The following is a 20,795-nucleotide window of genomic DNA, read 5'->3' as shown; positions in this document are numbered from 1 at the left end:
TTACTTCTATATTTACCCGCATTTGTCCATTATGACGCGCGTAATTGGACAAGCCTTCATATTGACCCAATTTCTCACAGCTCATTCCTTTTGTGAGCAGGCAAAACACGCGGCTGCTCTATTTTAAGGTTCTTTTTAAAGATAATCGTTCGCAGTAAGGAACGTGCGACGCCTAGATTAAGTCTGCTGTACGACCATTATACACACGGTGCAAGAATTAACGCAGAATGAGCTGAAGTTGATGTTAAAGCCGGAAGAGAGGGAATGCCACGATCTATATAGTACTTAATCATGGATTTTCATAACTCATGATGGGTAATACATGAACAAAGGCCTGCGACCGTGGGTTCATTTTGGGTTGCATATTTGTGTGAAATATACGTCAGATTTGGGAATTTTATACCTTACTTTCACGCAGACCTTCGCATTAGGAGTACATACTTGAATATAGCTTTAGTCACAAGATGACCTCGACGTACGAGTATTCACGCTTATACAAAATCCTAGCAGCTACTCTGGTTTCCTTGGAAGTCAGCATCTACAGTGTTAGCGTCATTGGCTGGCAGTCTTTGGTGTACGTGTTCAGGGACGCTCATTTCTACTCTCATCTCTGCACGAACGCGTCCGCGGATTTCAACAGGTCGACCCAAGAGGATTTTGAAACACGTGTTTCCCACGAGTGTCGCGAGCAAGAGGAGATGTTGAATCTAGTCTTCACAGTGACGGTGCTACTTCAGGTTGCCATGCCGCTGCTTGGGTACATCTATGATCATTTCGGATTTGTGTGTGCCCGGGGTATTAGTACGTAAGTCATATCAATATTCAGACCCGTAGCCGGTTCGGGTGGGAGTGGGAGGTCGGGGGTGGGGGGGGGGGGGGTGGGGGGGGGTGGGGGGGGGGGGGAGTGGGAGGTCGGGGGGTTCGAATGGGAGAAGATCTAATCTTGCTAAAAAATTGAGATACACGAATTTTTTCAGAAACAGACACCCCCAACCCCCACCCACCCACTCTTTGGAAGTGCTGGCTATGGACCTGATATTATAGAAACAATTTCTGTGATTTTGTTAAGGGGAAACTTGAATCTTTACCTGATGTATTTGAAAAAAAAATATGTATGTAAATATGTAAATTGCAAACAAAAATGCATAAATATTGCTGTTTTTTGTGTTTTGCGCATTGCTTTTTTGTGTACGCATGTATGTACTATTATGTATATTTGGATATAAGACACATGTAGCACACAAAAGTACATATTTGCACTTTGATATAAAATTTGAGTTAAATTTTTAAAAAATATATTACTGGATTTGCATTTGGTCAAAATGGCAACGCTCCGTTTCCCAGCAGGAAACGTTCAACCAGTCTTCTAGAGGAGACGCAACGTCGTCAATTAGACTAAATTTTAAGTCCAGCAATAGATTAAAAAACTTAATTATTCATAAAAAGTACGCCTGGATGACTAACATACCTACACAAAGTAATATCTGACCTTTGTCTTGTTCGTTTTTGTAGAACATTAACCGTGGGCGGGGCATTACTGATGGCCATGGCAGAACCAGGTAAGACAAGACACTCCAACACACCAGGTGGCGCCTGTTTTATCAAAGAGATTTACACTGAAGTTTACTCTTAACGTTTAATTTAACATATAGATATAGACAATTAATTTGTAAATTTAGAACTTCATCCCATTCTTTAAGAATAGAGAAGGGTAGATATAGTAATATCCCTCGTAACCAAAGAATTTGTCAGTATTGCTCAAATGATAATGTTGTGGAAGATGAGTATCATTTTATTTTGATATGTAAATTGTACTCTGACTTTAGAAGAGTTTATATCAAACAGTATTACTGGCGAAGGCCATCTACTTTCAAACTAGTACAGTTATTAAGTACACATAATGTTACTGACCTAAGAAATTTAGCTAGATTCCTGTGTGCTGCCTCTAAGCTTAGAGAGGACACTATAAGTTTTTGAGTTGATCCAACAATATTTGTTTATTGGTATACTATATAATTACTATATAATACTAGCCTTATAAAGAAAAGTCACACTGCAATTTTTTTTTAAAGATATATAAGTCTGTCCATCCACCACTTTTTTAGGTACTCCAATATGTCAACAGTGGTTGCCACCTCCACCTAACACAAATGTTATACTTTTTATGGTTATATGCCTATGTCAAGTTGATTCGGCAATAAACTATACTAACTAGCTATAAGGCCAAATTCGGTCTAATTCAATTTAGGTTAATCAAGACACTCCAACGCACCAGGGATCGCCTGGCCCCAGTTTCACAAAAACTTAAGTCCTTTCCCTGGCTTAGTTGACTAGGATGCCCATGAGAGTGTTGTAACACTGTTTCTTATGGGGTACGATATGTGCATGTGACCCTGTAAAAATGGTAACAAAGATGCTAGCCAGGGAACCTGACTTAAGTTTTTTGTGAAACTTAGACCTTAGTTTAGTCTGAACTTCTGCTGAAAGATCAAATATGGGCTACTTCAGTTCAGGATAATGTGGAGGTGTCTGATAAAAAAGGTATCATTGAAAAATGCCCATTTTATTTTTTTTATTTTGTTATTAAACGGGTGTACATGTAACTGTATAGGGCCTACAGGGTTTGATTTAAAATTTGCCCTACTTGCTAACTTAACCGTATATTTTACCCGACACAAGATCGTTTTGAGAAGATAGTTGAATTCTCAAAGAATTTAAGTTTCATATGGGCACATTGATCGAGTAAAAATTCATGGAATTAATATATATAAATTAACCTGCCTACTCCATTATTCTGTGACGATGGTATTATAATCTCCACATTAGTTTCTAGGTGAGGTAGAAACCACACGACAATTATGGTCTTTGGTATTCTGTAGTCATCCCCCTTCAGTTTCTTTCTCTACATTTCTCTCTTCCCTATTCAATTACTTACGGCGTTCTCCCTGTTTCTGTTAAACCCCATTTCCATACCTAGATGGATCTAACAGGATGGTCCCATCTCCGAGGAGTTTCTCGCTAAATTGGTTTCAGATAAAGCGGCTCAGATGTCTGGCACGCCTACTGAAGCTGCTAAACGATAGTTAATTACCCCCTAACAGCTTCAGTTGGTATGCCAGACATCAGAGCCGCTTAAGATGAAGGTAATTTAGCGAGAAACCCCTCGGAGATGGGTCGAGCCTGCTAGATCGACCTAGGTATGGGAACGAGGTAGGCCTACATGTACATGCCGCTGTTTAAGTATCGCACATTATGACAACATGCCTTCCAATTTTACATAACAACCGTGGATCTTGACTCACTCCATGAATGTTAATTACCAACATTACAGAAACTTAAAGGTTATTATTTAAAAATAACCATTTTTTTCTTGTAATAAAACAGCTGCAAGGTTTCATTTAAGTATCCCATCACGGACATTGTAGGTTTCTTTTAAACTAAGGGCGTATTCCCAGACATTTAGATCGATCTATCCCTGTGGGGAGTCTCACTAGATTACTGTCAGATAATCCGGCTTAAACGTCCGTCCCGCCTACTACAAGCTGTAAGGGGGTAATTAACTTTCGTGCCCGCTCGGCTGACAGCTATTTAGCGTGAACCCCCCAGGGAGTTAGGTCGATCTAGTTTGGATCGATCAAATCTCTGGGAATGGGGTCTAAATGTTCACAGATAGTACTTAGTAACCGACTTTGCATACATTCATGTATATAGTAAAAAGTATACAACTGGTAGCATTTTTTTTACATACATGTATAGAAGTAAAATATTTTATAAATAAAGACATGAAGGGGTCTTTTAACAAGTTTTTGTAAATATGACACTGATTGTAAAAATATGACTGCAAGCATACGAAATATTGGCTGGTAAGACCAGACAAATGTAAGTAGCTATAGACAAAAGGATCTTCACAAGTCTATTACAATAACATAGCTAATGAAACTGTTCTAGAGTCAATGCCACGTTGTATTATTTTCGTAACCACCACTGTTTTATCTTTCAGGAGCAGAATGGTTGCTGTTTCCAGGGGCGTCCTTCCACTATCTAGGGGGGTCCATGTTACTCTCCACTGACATCACCATGCCCCTGCTATTCCCCACCAGAAAGACGACGCTGCGCTCCTATCTCAACGGAGCGGCCAGTATGAGCGCTTTTAGCTTGTTACTGGTGAAGGTAGGTTTTATAATAATAATAATAATAATAATAATAATAATAATAATAATGAGGATGATGATAAGGATAAATTCTTATGTGGCGTATTCCATAAAATTTCAGTAGGCCTATCCCTTGCAATGATTATTGAAATAAAAAGCAGACACTGAAATAAATAAGCAATTGACTTACTTTAAATGTTGAATGGAATTTTGACTATTGGGAAGCATGGGAAAATTGTCGTTAACCTCAGGAATGTTCGTTTAGTTGCACATTTCACGTCAAAATGAACAGCCGTTATCCCGTTAATATATAACAAAATTGAAATAAAATGAAATTTATTAAAAACTCATTATAAAACTTGATATTTCTTTGTTTACAGCTTGCCTATGACGGTGGGATTCACTACCGTTCTTCCTTGATCTGCTTTGCTGCAGTCACGTTCCTCATCGCTGTTCCAACAACTTTCTTTCTCCCCCCGAGACATTACGACCACAAGAAGGACATCCAATCACAAAGTGACTCCAGATTACACACGTGCACGTTTGCCGTGTGCAAATGTTTCTATGAGCGGTCGGAACCGCATGTGAAAGAAAACGATCACGCTGATACAGAGGACACCACAACCAATCTCATTAACGCCCCATCACAAAACTCCGATGAAAAAGTCCAACAGGATAGAAATATAAAAGGTGGTGACGTAAAAGAAGATGGCGACTTAAAAGAAGGTGGTGACGTCACTGCCACGTCACACGTGACCGGAAACACGACATCTTTCCTGTCAATCTTAAAAGAACCCTTGTTTTGGTGGTCAGAGCTGTGGTTTGCTGGCAATATTTTATTGGTGACACTTTACTTTGGCAGTTTCAATGCCATTATAGACTTCCGGTCCAACAAGGACATTCAACAAGGTATGATATTATTTTAAAGCAAATGTAAGCCTCTAGTGTCAGAAATATAACCGGATAAAAAGAAGTCTGAATATGAATGGTTTTGTTTTAATTAACATTTAATTACACGATAACTATAATTAACTTGATTATTCTCGGTATCGCGCTACCTAACATGGTACAGTATATCTAAAATGTACGTCTAGTGTTTTCAACTGCCGTAGGCATTTGTACTCCGCAGTTTTTAAAAATTTTAAAATTATTTTTCACCTTTTTTTCTTTTTAGTGAGTCTGTATACGGACGTGGTAGGGTACGTACAGCTGGTGGTCAGTATGCCCGCCTCCGCAATTTTGGGGTATTTAGTAGACAGACAGCAGAGGGCGGATGCCACACACGGTACGTCCCTTACCCTGGTCTCTCTATCTCCACACACACACACACACACACATGCTCTCTGGGCGCATCAGAACAAGTTGATTCGCGGATCAAATATGGCCGACCCACTTGAAAGCTTGCCGCATATTCCCCAATGAATATATTCCCCGCGGGGATTAAGCTTTCAAATGGTTCAGGCATATTTGGTCCATGGATCTGTTAGTCCGCAGATCAACTTCGGCTGTGAGTGTGGCTTCTCTCTCCCTCTCTCTCTCTCTCTCGATCGACTTTTCTTATTTCACGGATGGCAAACAGCAGAGGATAGGAGCCACACACGGTATGCCTCCTCCCCCAGGCCGCCTCTCTTTTATCTAAATCTTGCACACACACACACACACACACACACACACACCTTCTCTCTCTTTCTCTTTCTCTCTCCCTCTCTCTCTCTCTTCTGCCTTTTCTGATCTCCCGATATAATAATAATAATAATAATATAGCTGTTTCTTCACAATCTGTATCTCAAAATATTCATTTTTATCCTCTAGCTGACCCAAAGACGTATATCCCCTCCTTTCTCATCGGCAGTGTGTCGGGGTTGATAGTTTGGATACTGTGCGCTGTACCAAACCTTGAGGTACAGTTCGTAGCCATGGTGTCCCACTGTGTGCTCAGATCGGGAGTGTTCGGAATCCAAACGGCATTCGTCGCATACGCGTAAGTGAGCTTCTTGAACCCTCTCATAATCGGAAATCGTATACCAGCAGCACATTAAAAATATCAATATCTGGAAATTATGGTCTGTATGGTAAAATACGAAAATTGTTGTCTATAAATCCGCTTTTGAGTTATTTTTCTAATTTTTGGTCATTCTTGAATTGAAAATAGAAACCGGTGAAAAATTGTTAGTAAAATAGACATTTGGGTTAAAGTCAAGATTTGGGTTCATAGATCGTTCTTTTTAACAGTTTTGTATAGGATAATATACCATAAATACAGTTTGAAAACTTCAACCATTTTGTTTCAGATTTCCAATCGCACATTTTGGTAAGATCTACACTGTTCAGCGGGCTTTGATGGCGGTATTTGGTGGGCTTCAATACCCACTTTTCCATTGGTATAAACACAAACTTCACAGCGATCCTCTCTACGTAAGTATGAATTAATGTTCAATTTTTCCAGCTTATTGAAGCCTTTTGTAAGTTAGTTTGTTTCTCTCTTTCTTTCTAACTCTGTCAGTCACTGTCGTGTTTCCGGTTCAATAAAGCCATCTGCAGCCGTCGACCCATGCGCAATCTAATGCGATCTATCGTTTGCTTTTTTCAGCATTGGAATGTTCTCTCTCCCTCTTTTTTCTTAACTACTCACTCCCAAGTTTATTAGAAATGTAAAGTTTGTGATACATTTTAAGGAACATTTTTGTGACCCAGTTGCGCGAACAGCGAGTCCTAGTGCGATGTAAGCTTCCAGCATACGGTACGAGCTACTAGTACCAGTACCATATTATACCAGTAGAGTTTAAGTTCCATTCTCATTAAAACCTTTCATCTTTACAAAATAAAAAAAAACCTTTAAAAACATGTAATTAAAGTTTCCTATCTTAACCCCTACTGTACATTTAGAACGCTGTTTGCTATTCTGTTTTTCAGTTTAGTTTGCTGTTGGTTGGAGTATCCTGTCTTACGTTCGGACTGCCAGTCTATGTGGCAAAGGTTAAGGTCAAAACCGAGAAAGAGGCTTGCGAAGATGACGCCATTCAAATGAAACTCACAGAGGAGACTAGTGACGCGCATGCTTGAAATTTAAAACATTCCGCCACGTGCATTGTTAATCTCCAGAACGCTTTCATTTAATCGCGTTACTTTTCTCCGTTCTCTCGCCATTTTTGGTATTTTCAACGGGAACGAAAGAGGTACCAGATACTTTTGCGAGAGAGTTTGGTTACTTCTCAAAAGTATCGCCAAGCGGCGCTTTTAAGTTATCATACGGGTATTTGAACGGGCTATCATTAGTTCCTGCATCAGCAATTTCCAAAACGGTTCATTCCATTTCGTGAAGATATGGAATGCTCCGGACCTCACCCCACCCGACCTTGTTATGGTGTTGTATGCAAATGATTGACAATATCTAACTCGTTAGGAACTGGAACTTAAAACAAGTTTCTTTGGCACTCGGTTACCAAGATATGGGCATTAAGGTGACCCGGCCACCTCGTTCAGCGGCGACCATTTCGGATTTTAGAAGAAAGCGATATTTGCCAAGGGAATTTTTTTTTTTTTTTTTTTTTTTGGGGGGGGGGGGTCTATATTGGGCCTTCCATGGACCAGAATCACTTCAAAAACAGTTTTTCCAACCCTATGTGCCAATCCCAGTACAATGTCACACTATTAACACAAGGACAGCATCCACCGGGAAATCACGTATGGAACAGCCCCAAGGGTAATGGAGTATAAACCGATAAGGACGCAGAGGAGTATATGTACAAAATGTTATCTAAAATGCCCTACATGTTAACGCAAAGTGCCTTTAATTCATTCAAATTGGGTACATTTTTGAGGGGGGATACACCATATTAATATGAGTGAATTTCATGCATCAAAGTCATGTGGCATTATGCAGTCAAAACAATGTAAATTACTCATTATTAGGTAATTGTGTGGCCATTGCATTCGTCTTACACTATTTATCTACAGCAATACACTGAGTTATGGATTGCAACAGAGATGCTCAGTTCTTTTCTCCTCCAGGTGGCGTTAGTGTACGATCTAGTTAAAAAATGAACAAACACTGTTCAGATGAAAGCGAGTAGTGGACCATATTAGGAGAGCCAGTGACCTACATAGTGTCATATCATTTGGGGGGGGGATAAGGTCTGGGGTTTGTTAGCGTTTAGCATATTTTGAAATCTTATCCATATTGGCTTTATGTAATATCAGGTTCCACTAGTCATTTCTTATTCATTTTTATATTTGCTAATTTTAATATCATGTTTCACTAGTCAAATTATGTTGAGTGTTGAAAAGAAAAGGCGCTTACTTCATCCCACCTCCTCCCCCATGTATCTTATGGAACCTTCCACCAATAAAGAATAATCACTTCTTCAGTCTTCAGTGACCAGGGAGTGGATGCCAGGCGGTCTGGGTACGAAGTATACAAATATTTTAGTTTTATTTGGTTCAGTAAAACGTTTTATGATATTCAATGTTACGTTTTTGATGGTAGCCTATGTGTGTTCCATTTTGGAGAACATATTTTGGCTTTGACCATTCCCCAGTATTTAGTACCCTATGTGACATTTGGCTTCAGGCTTGCGTCACCTTCCAGTTGATGCAGCACCTCATGTTACACAACAATTTAAACTCCTTTGACAGATTTAGCAAGAGAGGTACGATTTTACGCAGGATATGCGGATAAAGAAAGAAGGATAACAAAATACTGTGGAATGATCCAAGGCGGTTAGTTGATAGCAATTTAGTGAGACTCCCCAGGGAGTTAGACCGATCCAGATGGATCGATCCATGCATGGGAACCAAGTCTACTTTCAATGCCACGTTGCCACGCTCTGCCAAGATAAGTTTTTCGTGTTTTGTTTTTATGGAAATGACATCACGAATTTAAAAAAAACTTGCTAGCTTGTTGTATAAATTGTCATTATACAGAACATAATTGACTATTTTGTTTTACAAGTGATGCATATGAAGTGTACTGGTCTCATAAATTTTAGTCTACATTTGCGAAACTGTATCGAACTTGATAAGCTTTTTTTTTGCCAAATTAAGTGTACAATAATGTATGAAATAGAAATGTTACTATTTACCGTTTATTATCCGTCTCATTTTTATGTGGATTGTAATCTCAGGCCGAATAACTAAAGAAACATTTAATATGTAAGGTTAATGGTACCTATTTACCTGAAAAGCGTGTTCGTAGAATACAAAATATGACATGTTTTCTAGTCAAATAAAACTGACATTTTTGACACGAGTTTGTTGCTGAAATCCTGGTACTCCATGAAGATGAACGGACTATTCACGGGATTGAACATTATCTTATTTTTCAATTTACGCTGTTCTTTGACAGTTTTCTCTCACCAGCAAATTCCATTATTATCACCAAGCAGGTTCAGAAATATTTTTCTTGCGACTGAGAACGCTTTTTGTTCAGGGAATCGCACAACTTTTGTTACTAGATTTTGCAGTTGAAAAAAAGTTGAGGTTGTAAGTAATACCATGGCCTGTTCATCGACTGTACCAAGATTTGATCACTGTACTCGTGACGTGGTTTTCTAAGAGAATCTTTAAAAATAGGTTCTCCATGTTATTGTAACGTTTATAATTCATTTCATTTTGCCAGTTGTACTTTACCGCTGCACTTATACTGAAACCATTTCGTTATATCTTATGCATGCAAAGAGGCAAAAACAACGCCGAATCCAGGAAAGTTTTAATGGGGGCCAAATTAAAAAATGTTGGGCAATTCAGAATATCGTTTACATTTGATTTTGCGAGTCGGAGTTTTTTTTTGTGGGTAGATGCATGGGGTACTGGATCCGTCGTTGGTTTTGTTGCCTTTTCTAAAGTTCTTTGTTTAATATTATAAGATCAAACAACACGGGTAGTTTAACTGACAGTTTATTTATCTAATGAAATATACATTTGTCTCACAGATTTACATATTGAAACATTCACAATGTTTTTTGGTTGAAAGATTTGTAAAATGTAGTTTTACAAGTTGATACTTTAAAAATGATTAAAGATAAGAATGGGAATTTGTCGACTTGTTAATAAAACTTTTTCAAATATATGCAAGATATTTTCGTGTTTTTTTTTAATGACGGTTGAATGGTACAGTGGAAATAAAGCCGAGGTTCGATTCCTGGCTTGGGTACTTTGAAATTACCGAATGCTTGAGCAGGGGGACTTGTAGAATTTTCCATTTGGTTAGTATAAGAAGAAAGTCTACCAGAGGAGGGTGGGTGGGAACACTTAGGGGAGTGGATAGCACGCTTGCCTCCGAGACAGAAAGTCGTGGGTTCGAATCCTGGCGGTTCTAGGTCCCAGCAAATTACCTTTTGCAAAAAAAATTCAAATAAGAACTTTGAATTGACACAAGAGGACCTTGCAAAGGGACTAAAACGAGCTGAGCGGATAGCTCAGTAGGTAAGACGGAAGGCAGGAAACCAAATGGGATGGAAGCAGAAGCTCCAAGGATCGAGTCGAACTGAAGAAAATAATCATACTTTTTGAATAAAGACATATATATATGCGTTTATTACTGAACAAAAGATTACAAATAAATATATCTCGAATTTTTTAAGCGAAATTTCCATTTTGCTCTACATAAATAGCAATTTCCACAACAACATCGTATTCTAAAATATAAATCAAGCTTCAATACACAAAATAAAACAAGTCGGAGATTCTGTGCATTTTGAAAATTGCTGATCAAAAGACTTATCCTTTTAATTAAAAAGTGCGATGTGTAACGATGACAAAGAACTATCCAGAACATAAAATCAATAATAATCTGAAATCAGTATACAAAATAGTCAGAAATAACGTGATTTTATCAAATATGCAACAGCAGAAAATGTTCCGAAATAACGGGAAATTTAAAGATTTAGTAAACAAACAAAAATGCTATGATTTTGTCAGATAAAAAAAACAAATATTAAAAAATTTTCTGAAAATGGTCAAACAAAGTGTGGGGGGAAATGCTGTGAATTTCCCTGACCCAATTTTGGAAAATACTAGAACTTTTAAAAATATTTTGTTTTTTAAAGAATAGATTTACTGCAATTCTTAAAGTATTTCCCGGTATTTGTGTCCATTCACTCCAATGTACAGTTTTTCTTGTTATGCTCGGATAATGTCTATATATTTCCCGTCATTTCCTATCAAACTTTCTCAAACATGCTAGATCAAATTCTGATGATATTTTTTTATATTGGGATATTAGCTAAGCATGTCGCTTAGTAGGTAAGTCACCCACTGAAGTCATATTTACATGAATTACGTTTCTAAATCTGTCTACCTGGATACTGTCAAACAATCCATAAAGCTGACGTTGTTGCATCTTCCACGCCAGTACTAAATTAAAACAAATAGTTGAACCATTTATGTATTCTAAAACCTTTACACATATTATATTTAGCATACACTGGCATCAATCTCCCTACTTTAAAACCAAAACAGGTCACAGTATCGTAAACATTATACGATAAAAACTTGCAAATTTTTTGTCAGAAAACGATTCCCTGCAGATGTTAATTCTTTCACTTTGAAAATTTATTCAAACTTGAAAACGGGCCCCTCCAAAATTTTGAAAACTTTTTCTACCAATATGGCCGTGTCGGACTCGCACATTTTTAAATATTAAATAATTTTTATGGGACGGAATTCCCAAGTTTTCACCGTAGACCCATCCCAGTGACACCTGTTCAGGACACACAGCCCACATACACTTATTTACTGAATACTGAACTAAATCTTAATCTACGTCACGCAATAAAACATATTGACTGTTCACAAGGCAAGATGAAGACGTTGCTGTTTTTTCTGGCTGTAGTAGCCGCTGCTTTTGTGAGTATATATATATATATCGTTTATTTATTTTTACCATATAAATAAACAAACAAATAAATAAATAAATAAATAAAATAAATGAATACAAGGAAAATCACTTGCATGAAGTCATATATTTCACAAAAAAAAAAAAAAAAAAAAAAAAAAAAAAAAAAAAAAATTGGTGCATAGTCAAGGGTTCAGACTAAAAAAAAATACGGTTATACATTTGTAGGGTGCGGTAACTATTCGTGACTGCAAAACCAATGATGACTGTAATGATGGTGAATGCTGTGTACCAGAGTATAGATACCACATAGTCAGCAAGAGGGTTCTACCTGACCTGCCTTTCCTGTCTAAACGAGGTGGTGTATTTAAAATACTTGTAGTATCATTCAGGGTCTTGTTTCACAAAAGTTCTAAGGTTCTTGGGCTAAGTTAAGTCCGCTAAAAGTTTAGTTTTAGAGTTTAGAGTTAGATCGATCCATCTGGTACAATGGGTTCTGGGAACGTTCCCTAACACAACGCCAGAACATCGATAAAGGAATAATAATAATAATAATAATAATATTCCAGAGGGCAGATGTGAGGCCTATATTCAAAAAGGGGCCTCCTGTCACAGACAATGGATTGCCTACTGTGGCTGTGCCCCTGGTCTGGTCTGCAATTACTACCCATACGGCAAGAGCAAGAGAATGTTCACCATCAGGCCAGGGAATTCCTTCTGTGAGGAAGGACCAATTGATGGCTAAGCAGAAAAAAAACTCCTAGATTCGACTACCAGCTGAAAAGAGTTGCCACCAGAACTGTTGTTTTGGACAATTTTCAATAAGAATATCAAAAATAAACAAGGCAGTAAAGCTGTCAAATGGACTGAAAAAAGCAGATAATGATGCATAAACAAGGGTTATTGTGCTAATTTTGATGCAATAAAACATTATGCTTAACAGAAAAGTCAACTACAAATTTTATTTATGCACAACAGGAAACACAGATGTTAGGCACATGTAGCTAGTTCAGAGTTGAATCTTAAAAATGATATGTGAAAAATTAACTTTCATGAAAAGTTGCACAATTTCAAAATAAATAAATCAACAAGGCGGCAAAGCTGTCAAATGTACACACTACAAAAAAGAAAAATAATGCAACCAAGCTGGTTTGCCAATTTGAGCTGTATATTAGTAATTTTTGAAAACTACAAAATAAGCAACACAGTTTTCCTTTTAGAGCATTTGTAGTGGCAGTACACAAGATAGTTTTTTTTAATCAATTTTGATGCAATTTGGCATAATGCTTAACAACATAATCACCATCAATTTTAATAATACATTATAAATATCATGGATATTTAGGAAGTGTGACTAGCAAAGGACTTCAAAGTCACAATTTGAAAATGCCAATATGAGAAAAATTAACAGTTCTTTTAAAAACTGCATATTTTTTAGAAAAAGAATACAATTAGGCTGGTTTTCCAACTAAAGCTGTTTTTCAAAGATCAATCCTACGTGTACTGTCATGGCTTTATAGCACGTGTTAAGCAGTAAACCAGGGGCATGCAGAGTTGACGTTCAGTAAAGACCTAATGTTTTTTATTTTTACTTTTCTTATCACGACTTTCATGAATAAAATGCTAGTAGCGTACAAATTTCCCTTTCATACAGTGCAGAATATAACAACCAATTCCATATTAAATATTGATCCTGCAAATTTAAAAGAGAAAACCAACTTCGACAAACGAAACAATCTTTTTAGCTTGATACGGGTGCGGGCACTGTCCAACACGAATCTGATGTCGTTGATGCAAGTCTCCTCTGGTCTCATCATAAAAGGTGGGTAACTGTTACTGAAATCAAACAAAGAAATTTACATTTAAAAAAATGTCTTACAGTTTGAGAAACAGTATATAAAATCGTATGTAGCAACCCATTTCAGAATACACGGCATTATATTAACAAACTAAGTTGATCAACTATAAATAATACATTAATCTAGGCAGAGAAACATTTGTGTAAGGTGAGAAATCTGTATACAACCATTTTAACAATCGTGTATTTTGATACTTAAAATGATAAACCAATGTTCTCAAGAATAAAAAGGATGGGCAAAACATAACTTTGAGATGTGAATGGTAATGAAAGGTGTGGATACGTACATGTATACCTGCCTAGTGTAAGACGGATCTCTCGTGTAGATAATGGAAAGCTGAAGGTAGACATTTACTTTTTATTGGAAAATGCGTTCCCTCTAAAAAAAATAACAAAAAAATGAATTAATTAACTAATATTTAAACTGATTCTGGACTTTTAAGAGAAAGTATGGTTCAGGTCAGTAAAATGTCTCCGTGTTCATTATACCTTAAGTGCAAAATGCGACATTTTGGGCAAACATCGCCCACAAAAAACTGCTGTGTAGTCTTTACGTCGTCTATACAGTGCTTACCACAGACTGCTGTCGTTTTTCAGCGCCTTATTTTCTTCTTACGCGTGGGAATCGATGCAACGTGGCATGAGGTTTCTTTCCTCTCCATCTTCTACTGACCTTGGTTCTATCTGAACACCGCTCACCAAAATGCTCACCTGATTTACATAATGGCACAATACAGGTAACCCACTTTTCGCGCGGAAGCTTCGGTTTATTTGAATTTGGTCTTTATTTCATCAAGGAGTTAACTCCTTGATTTCATGATAAGGCATAATGAACCCCCCATCCCTGAACTGGGTTGTTTGAAATCATTATTGTTTGAAATCATCATCAAAAATTTATCAACAATTATATTTGCTATATAAAAAGATCTGACTGTTCCTAGCAATCAATCCCATATAACTTGAAAGAAAGAATCGTACAAAAAGGGTGGCGCAGGATTGTGTTAGAGAAGACAAGATTCGAATTCACCCACTCCACAACGTACGTTACCATTACCCTCTACCAGGGCCACAGATAGATTTTTCATTAGATATTAACAGATATGTCTCTGTTTTAAATAGATGGCTATTCTCTGCACTGTGCTTCAGCAAAAAATGTCCACAAAATAATAACTGTGGCCCTAGTAGAGGGTACGTTACCATCAGGCTTTTTTGAAAGATATATATTGTACGTGTGCGTTGTATATGTATAAGAATAATTATTTTGATTGTATTTTACTTTATATGTTATACAACACACTTATACGAGTATCCAAATCACACCGAAGAGCTTTTCGTTTTCAATATTTAGAGATACATTTGAAACGAGTTGACAAGTCATATCATTGCCAAAAAACTCGGTCAAATACCACCATATGTTTCAAATAATATAATTTGAAGAAAGCACAAAAGTTATCGTCTAGTATTTACCAAAAATGGCATTTGAACAGATTTTTTTCTGTGCTATATATGACCCTCTTTTCATCCACTCCCATTTGCATAGTTTCAGACATATTTTATGCATATTAGTAATGGACATGCAGCAGTAATCGGCGTATTTTCACGAACTGGTGAGACAGATAAATAGGTCAAATGCATGACCAGTATTTGACGCTGTACTTTTAAAGCATTTTTGATGGAGAGATTTATAGTATTCTATGACACGTTGACTTTGTCATATAAGTAACAAGAAGTAGTAATTTATATGATCATTAAACTCTCTAGGACTGTTAAGATTATTGTAGGCCAGAACTTGCACAACTTCACAAATAATTCTGCAATTAACTCAATAATTTTATGAAATAACATAAAAATGTGATTAACTTTCATGAAATAAAATTTATTGTATTCATTTTAGGAACACAACATACACATGTACAAAACTAGATGGGCTACCACCAGTGGGATTGGCCAGCTGGTGCTGCCACCTACAAATAGTGAAAGCAACCAACTGGTGCTGCCATCTACACATAGTGGGAGCAGCCTGGTGGTACTGCCATCTACAGAAAGGGTGAACCAAGCTGGTGCTGCCATCTACACGTAGTCTCAGTCTACCAGTAGTGGTGCTGCCATCTACAAAGAGTGTAGATCACCAGTTGGTGCTGCCATCTACCAGTGATGGAAAACATGACTGGTGTCGCCACCTACAACTTGTCCACAACTACAAAAGGAAAATCCAGCAGCCATATTCAACATAATGATAGCTTTATAAGTGAGCTTGGTGGGTTTTAGCACCATTCTATTCACAGGATTTATATTAAATGGTGCTTAAAATATCTCAAAGCACTAGTTGCATTCCATAAGAAGCAAACCTAGATCGATATTCGACTACGGCAGCACTGCTCTAATACAGACTATATACAGAAAACACATGGACTAAAACTTGCAACCTTTAAATAATAACTTAATTCCATTACAGTACATTCTATAAACAAGAAGATTATGGGACTGTTTTTTATGAATACATGCCACTGCTGTAGTTTTAGACCTTTAAAACTACTAAGAACATCATTTAAGTTTTATTTGGAGTAAATAATTGTTTGTTCAATATATAATTACTTAATTTAATAATAAATGGAGCATTTCATTTAGGTCCACTTGACTACAATAACCACATAGCTGTGCATAAAAAAAAAACAATACACAGTTTCTTTTTCAGACTAGAGAAAAGCATTCAACATAAATTCTATCTTAAAACTAAGTAAGCAATTTTTGCTTTTCCTCATGTCTAGGGAAAAGTACAATGATTATGTGATTTTTCTTCGTCTTAAAAAAATTCTAATTCAGACAATACAAATAATGAACTAAAGAGTTGGGAAGTGATATGTCACACCTTTTAAATAATTCTGAACTACTTATAAATGCAGTTAAGGTGTCCAATATTTTTACAGATCTATAAGGAAAAAAAATTCCTCACCAAAACTACACCAAATTCATTCAATAAGATACAGCTTTGGTGTGCAAAGCTGCCAACAGATGTCATTGGTGTAGTTAATTTTCTGGGGCTGGGATAAGGAAATGCATCAACAGGTGGCCTGTTTTTTTGTATTATTTTGACAGACTCCTTTAAGTAACTTTCTGTTCATAGGATGTTGCACAAAAGATCACATTTTGAGAACTGTCTGCTGGTAACTCTGGGTAGACTCACACCAGTTCCAAATTAAACCTACTCTGGCATAAAGCACCACCACCACCAGAGATGTGCATCACCATACCATGGATATAGACCTCTGTTCAGATGTTCAACAAAAGACTGTCCCAGAAGAGACTTTTGACCATTTTACTCAGAGGTACCATGGAATAATTCAACCACAGCAGATGGTGATGCATTGAACACTCGATAAGGTTTAAATTTAAAACTGGTCTGAATTTGCCTTGGGTGATAGCCTGCTGTTGAATTTAGGATAAAGGTAAAACAAATACAGCGCCTGTAGAATATGTGTATGTATATATATATATTTTTCTCCTCTTAAGTTTCCTCTCGTCTCGTATTGCAATGTGTCCCTTGGTTTGTTAATACATGTCTCCTAGCAACACAACGTTCAACTGGTTACAAAAATTCAATATAATTATGATAATAGTTTATATGAGTTATCACCAATACTTTAATTTACAATGGTTACATGAGGATTTCTGTGAGCGCTGACATGGTGTTTCGTAGCATAGCTATTGTCATTTTTCCTTTGGTAGTTGTCACTTTTTCGTCTATTCATCTCGGTCGCAAAAAAAGGAGATTTTTTTTTACAAAAGTATAAACTAAAAATAAAACTGACATTTTGGAGAAGCCAGAATAAATTTGTTTTTATGAGTTCTGAAACCAAATTTTTTTCAAATTAATTTTTTAACACATTGAAAAACATGTTCAATCTTTTTGATGCCAATTTTGGGTTTCAAATTTTCTTTTTAAAATACTATCTTTACCTGCCAGTGCCTGCAAACTGGAGAAAAATCCACACCCCTCAACTGTTGAATTAAAATTATACTTAAAATATTACTATCACAGTAATGGGTTTGACTAGTCTTCCTTATGCATTTAATACGGTTAATATATGCATTTCATGTGAAGTTTTTTCATAAAACTAATAGCACCAAACTGTGCACCAAAAGAGGGCAGCAGTAAATGTGAGACAATATATCCAAGAGGTCATTTTTATACATTTATTTTGTTTTATTTTGGTTACTTAATACAAAATGGAATATGGATATAGTCATAATTAATACACAGTCAAGGAAGACATGCCAAAAGACAGAGGGTGAAATTAATCATGTGTCAGAAATTGAAAGCCAGGAGGCAGAAAATATGTGGATCAACAGTATGAGTGTGAAGTTTCTTATGTGAACTCGAGTATACAATGAGGGTGGTAGAATTCTTTACTGGCACTGGCAGGGGCTGTGATGTTTATAGATTGAAAAAAAAAGTTCCACTTTGAGCATAAAAAAAAAAAAAAAAAAAGATTTTATCTGAAGTATCAATTTTTGTATCTCTCTCTCCTAAGACAATGATCTGCTGCGACCCTCAAATTGTCTCAATATCACACCTAACACAATTTCTGAGGTCAAAGGTCGGCTATCTACTCAGACTATGTGAGCGCTCACGATCCTCGTTTTTTGACTCCATTGGAAGCTTCTGAGAATCAGGAAGCGTCGAAAAGAACGGGTGCTCCAGCGCCTCCTTGAGTGTGATTCTGGACGATGGGTCGTATTCCAGCATGCGTTCAATTAAATTGAAGAGGTTCATGTCCCCGTCAGAGTCGCAGACCATGTAGCGCTGGAAATAGAACCAACAGATGGCGTTACTGTAGTTCATTTTCTAGGCGTGGGGCAGAGAAATGCTTCAAAAAGAGTAAAATCTACTATCCTCCAATTTTGATATTTTTTAATCAAAACCAAACATATTTCAAAAACATCCTTAAAAAAAATTCACATTATATCTTACTAAAATGTAATGCAATTACTAATTTTATTGCAAAGTTTCACTGACTCTTATCTTTCTAATTTGAAAAGTAAGCAGCTGATAGGTTTACATCCATACATTTGGATAAATCAAGGAAGGACAAAAATATTTATTTAACCCAGTATAGTTATTAATTTTGATAATAATACGACACACAGTAGTATGACTTGCATTAGTAATGCACAGTCTTAATCTTTAGGACCTATCTATGTTATTTATGTTATACAAATGTGTTTCTAACACAATTTGAGTAGAAACAACAGGCTGCATCGCAATCTATTTTGAGCAGTCATGACATGCACAAATCCAGGAATTAAGCAGGATGCGGCCTATTGTTTCTGTTCAAATCATGGCTTAAATCAGATAAAGCACTCATGACTAAGCTTTACAGAACACGGAAGAGAGGATTATCTCCTCTACTCTGCTTAAAAGCTTCTTGATTTGTGCTTTATTCACTACAGAGTTTTTTCATAGTTCTACTTCTGTTTTTAACCTCACCTTTTACACATGTCCATGTGGACAAATATACATTTTACAACTTCAAGGACCTCAAAACAACCTATACCTTTGACCAAAACTCACTCAAAACCCAACACATCAGATTATTATTCACAGCACATAATATTGTATGGTTATCTGGTGACTTAAGTTATCATAAAAATAAAGGCTGCATGCATTAGTTGTACATGTCAGTTGTACTGAAGTGGATGTTGTGGTTTTTGCTGTTTGCACATACTAACGCAATACAGTCTGTAATGGTTCTTTGAGAGACTGACAACTTAATTGCCTGACTTTTACATAAGAGAGTCACCTTAATGCTATCTTTGTGCTGCACATGACCTTTTCATTAACTAAACAGCAAGAATCCAACTTGTTACTTGTTAGAGCCTCTCAGTGTACCATTTCAGACTGTATTGTTCAAGTATTCTGCTCAAGGTGAAAAGAAAAATTGTGTCATGTGAGATACAGGTTATATTTTGACATCAGTGCATTAGGTATGATGGCTTGTTGTTGATGAGAATGTGTTAGGTGTGACAAAGCTTAGTGTAGTGTGTGACAGTGGTGGGTGGGTTATGTGATAGATGAGAATGTGTTAGGTGTGACAAAGCTTAGTGTACAGTGTGTGACAGTGGTGGGTGGGTTATGTGATAGATGAGAATGTGTTAGGTGTGACAAAGCTTAGTGTACAGTGTGTGACAGTGGTGGGTGGGTTATGTGATAGATGAGAATGTGTTAGGTGTGACAAAGCTTAGTGTACAGTGTGTGACAGTGGTGGGTGGGTTATGTGATAGATGAGAATGTGTTAGGTGTGACAAAGCTTAGTGTACAGTGTGTGACAGTGGTGGGTGGGTTATGTGATAGATGAGAATGTGTTAGGTGTGACAAAGCTTAGTGTACAGTGTGTGACAGTGGTGGGTGGGTTATGTGATAGATGAGAATGTGTTAGGTGTGACAAAGCTTAGTGTACAGTGTGTGACAGTGGTGGGTGTTTGGAATAGAAAGTGTAGCAGTGGTGAATGTGTTAGCTGTGACAGTGAATGAATTCAGTTTGCCAGTGTCATAAAAACCAAACTTGAGACAGAGGGGTTGTGGCATCACATATTGTGTTAGGTGTGACAAAGCTTACTATAAAGGTGTGACAGTGTTGGATGTGTTGGCTGTGACATAACATATTGTGTTAGGTGTGACAAAGCTTACTATAAAGTTGTGACAGTGTTGGATGTGTTGGCTGTGACATAACATATTGTGTTTGTTGTGACAAAGCTTAGTGTGAAAGTGATGAGTGTGTTAGATGTGACAATCTGTTGTACTGTAGTGTGACACTGGACTGCATGAGGGACAGAAATAAATGTGACATTGTGTTTGGTGTGACAAAATAATGTAACAGTTTGGTGTGAATTCTACGATGTAAGCCACCATAGAAGAGTGCTGAAAGCAACATAATATTCAGTGCATAATCAA

The 20,795-nt window shown here is 36.9% G+C and overlaps 3 protein-coding genes and 1 long non-coding RNA gene across 4 annotated transcripts in view; 2 read left to right on the top strand and 2 right to left on the bottom strand.

Annotated features, from left to right (window-relative positions):
• The first annotated feature begins 55 nt into the window (after positions 1-55).
• LOC106179106 (equilibrative nucleobase transporter 1) lies at positions 56-9,394 on the top strand. The gene is made up of 8 exons (XM_086994124.1): positions 56-805; positions 1,513-1,559; positions 4,001-4,170; positions 4,532-5,060; positions 5,326-5,436; positions 5,964-6,132; positions 6,443-6,566; positions 7,065-9,394. The coding sequence occupies exons 1-8, from the start codon at positions 465-467 to the stop codon at positions 7,212-7,214; spliced, it is 1,641 nt and encodes a 546-aa protein (XP_086850250.1). The 5' UTR covers positions 56-464; the 3' UTR covers positions 7,215-9,394.
• Positions 9,395-11,873: 2,479 nt separating this feature from the next.
• On the top strand, positions 11,874-12,932 carry LOC106166622 (uncharacterized). The gene is made up of 3 exons (XM_013545261.3): positions 11,874-11,996; positions 12,214-12,343; positions 12,555-12,932. The coding sequence occupies exons 1-3, from the start codon at positions 11,952-11,954 to the stop codon at positions 12,728-12,730; spliced, it is 351 nt and encodes a 116-aa protein (XP_013400715.1). The 5' UTR covers positions 11,874-11,951; the 3' UTR covers positions 12,731-12,932.
• LOC106166626 (uncharacterized) lies at positions 12,928-14,559 on the bottom strand. Its single transcript, XR_001238823.3, has 3 exons — positions 14,418-14,559; positions 14,131-14,222; positions 12,928-13,821 (listed from the first exon to the last, which is right to left on the bottom strand). It is a non-coding gene; the product is annotated as an uncharacterized LOC106166626 (long non-coding RNA).
• Positions 14,560-15,698: 1,139 nt separating this feature from the next.
• LOC106166631 (dual specificity protein kinase CLK2) overlaps positions 15,699-20,795 on the bottom strand; it is a 47,424-nt gene continuing 42,327 nt past the window's right edge. Inside the window, exon 14 of the mRNA XM_087018843.1 lies at positions 15,699-18,647. Within this exon, the coding sequence (XP_086874969.1) occupies positions 18,447-18,647 (201 nt within the window). The 3' untranslated portion in view covers positions 15,699-18,446. The remainder of the gene's footprint in view (positions 18,648-20,795) is intronic.

This window comes from Lingula anatina, chromosome 8 (assembly GCF_051362555.1).
Source record: "Lingula anatina isolate TDL-2025a chromosome 8, LinAna3.0, whole genome shotgun sequence".
Taxonomy (NCBI): Eukaryota; Metazoa; Brachiopoda; class Lingulata; order Lingulida; family Lingulidae; genus Lingula; species Lingula anatina.
This window is presented reverse-complemented; position numbering and strand designations above follow the sequence as displayed.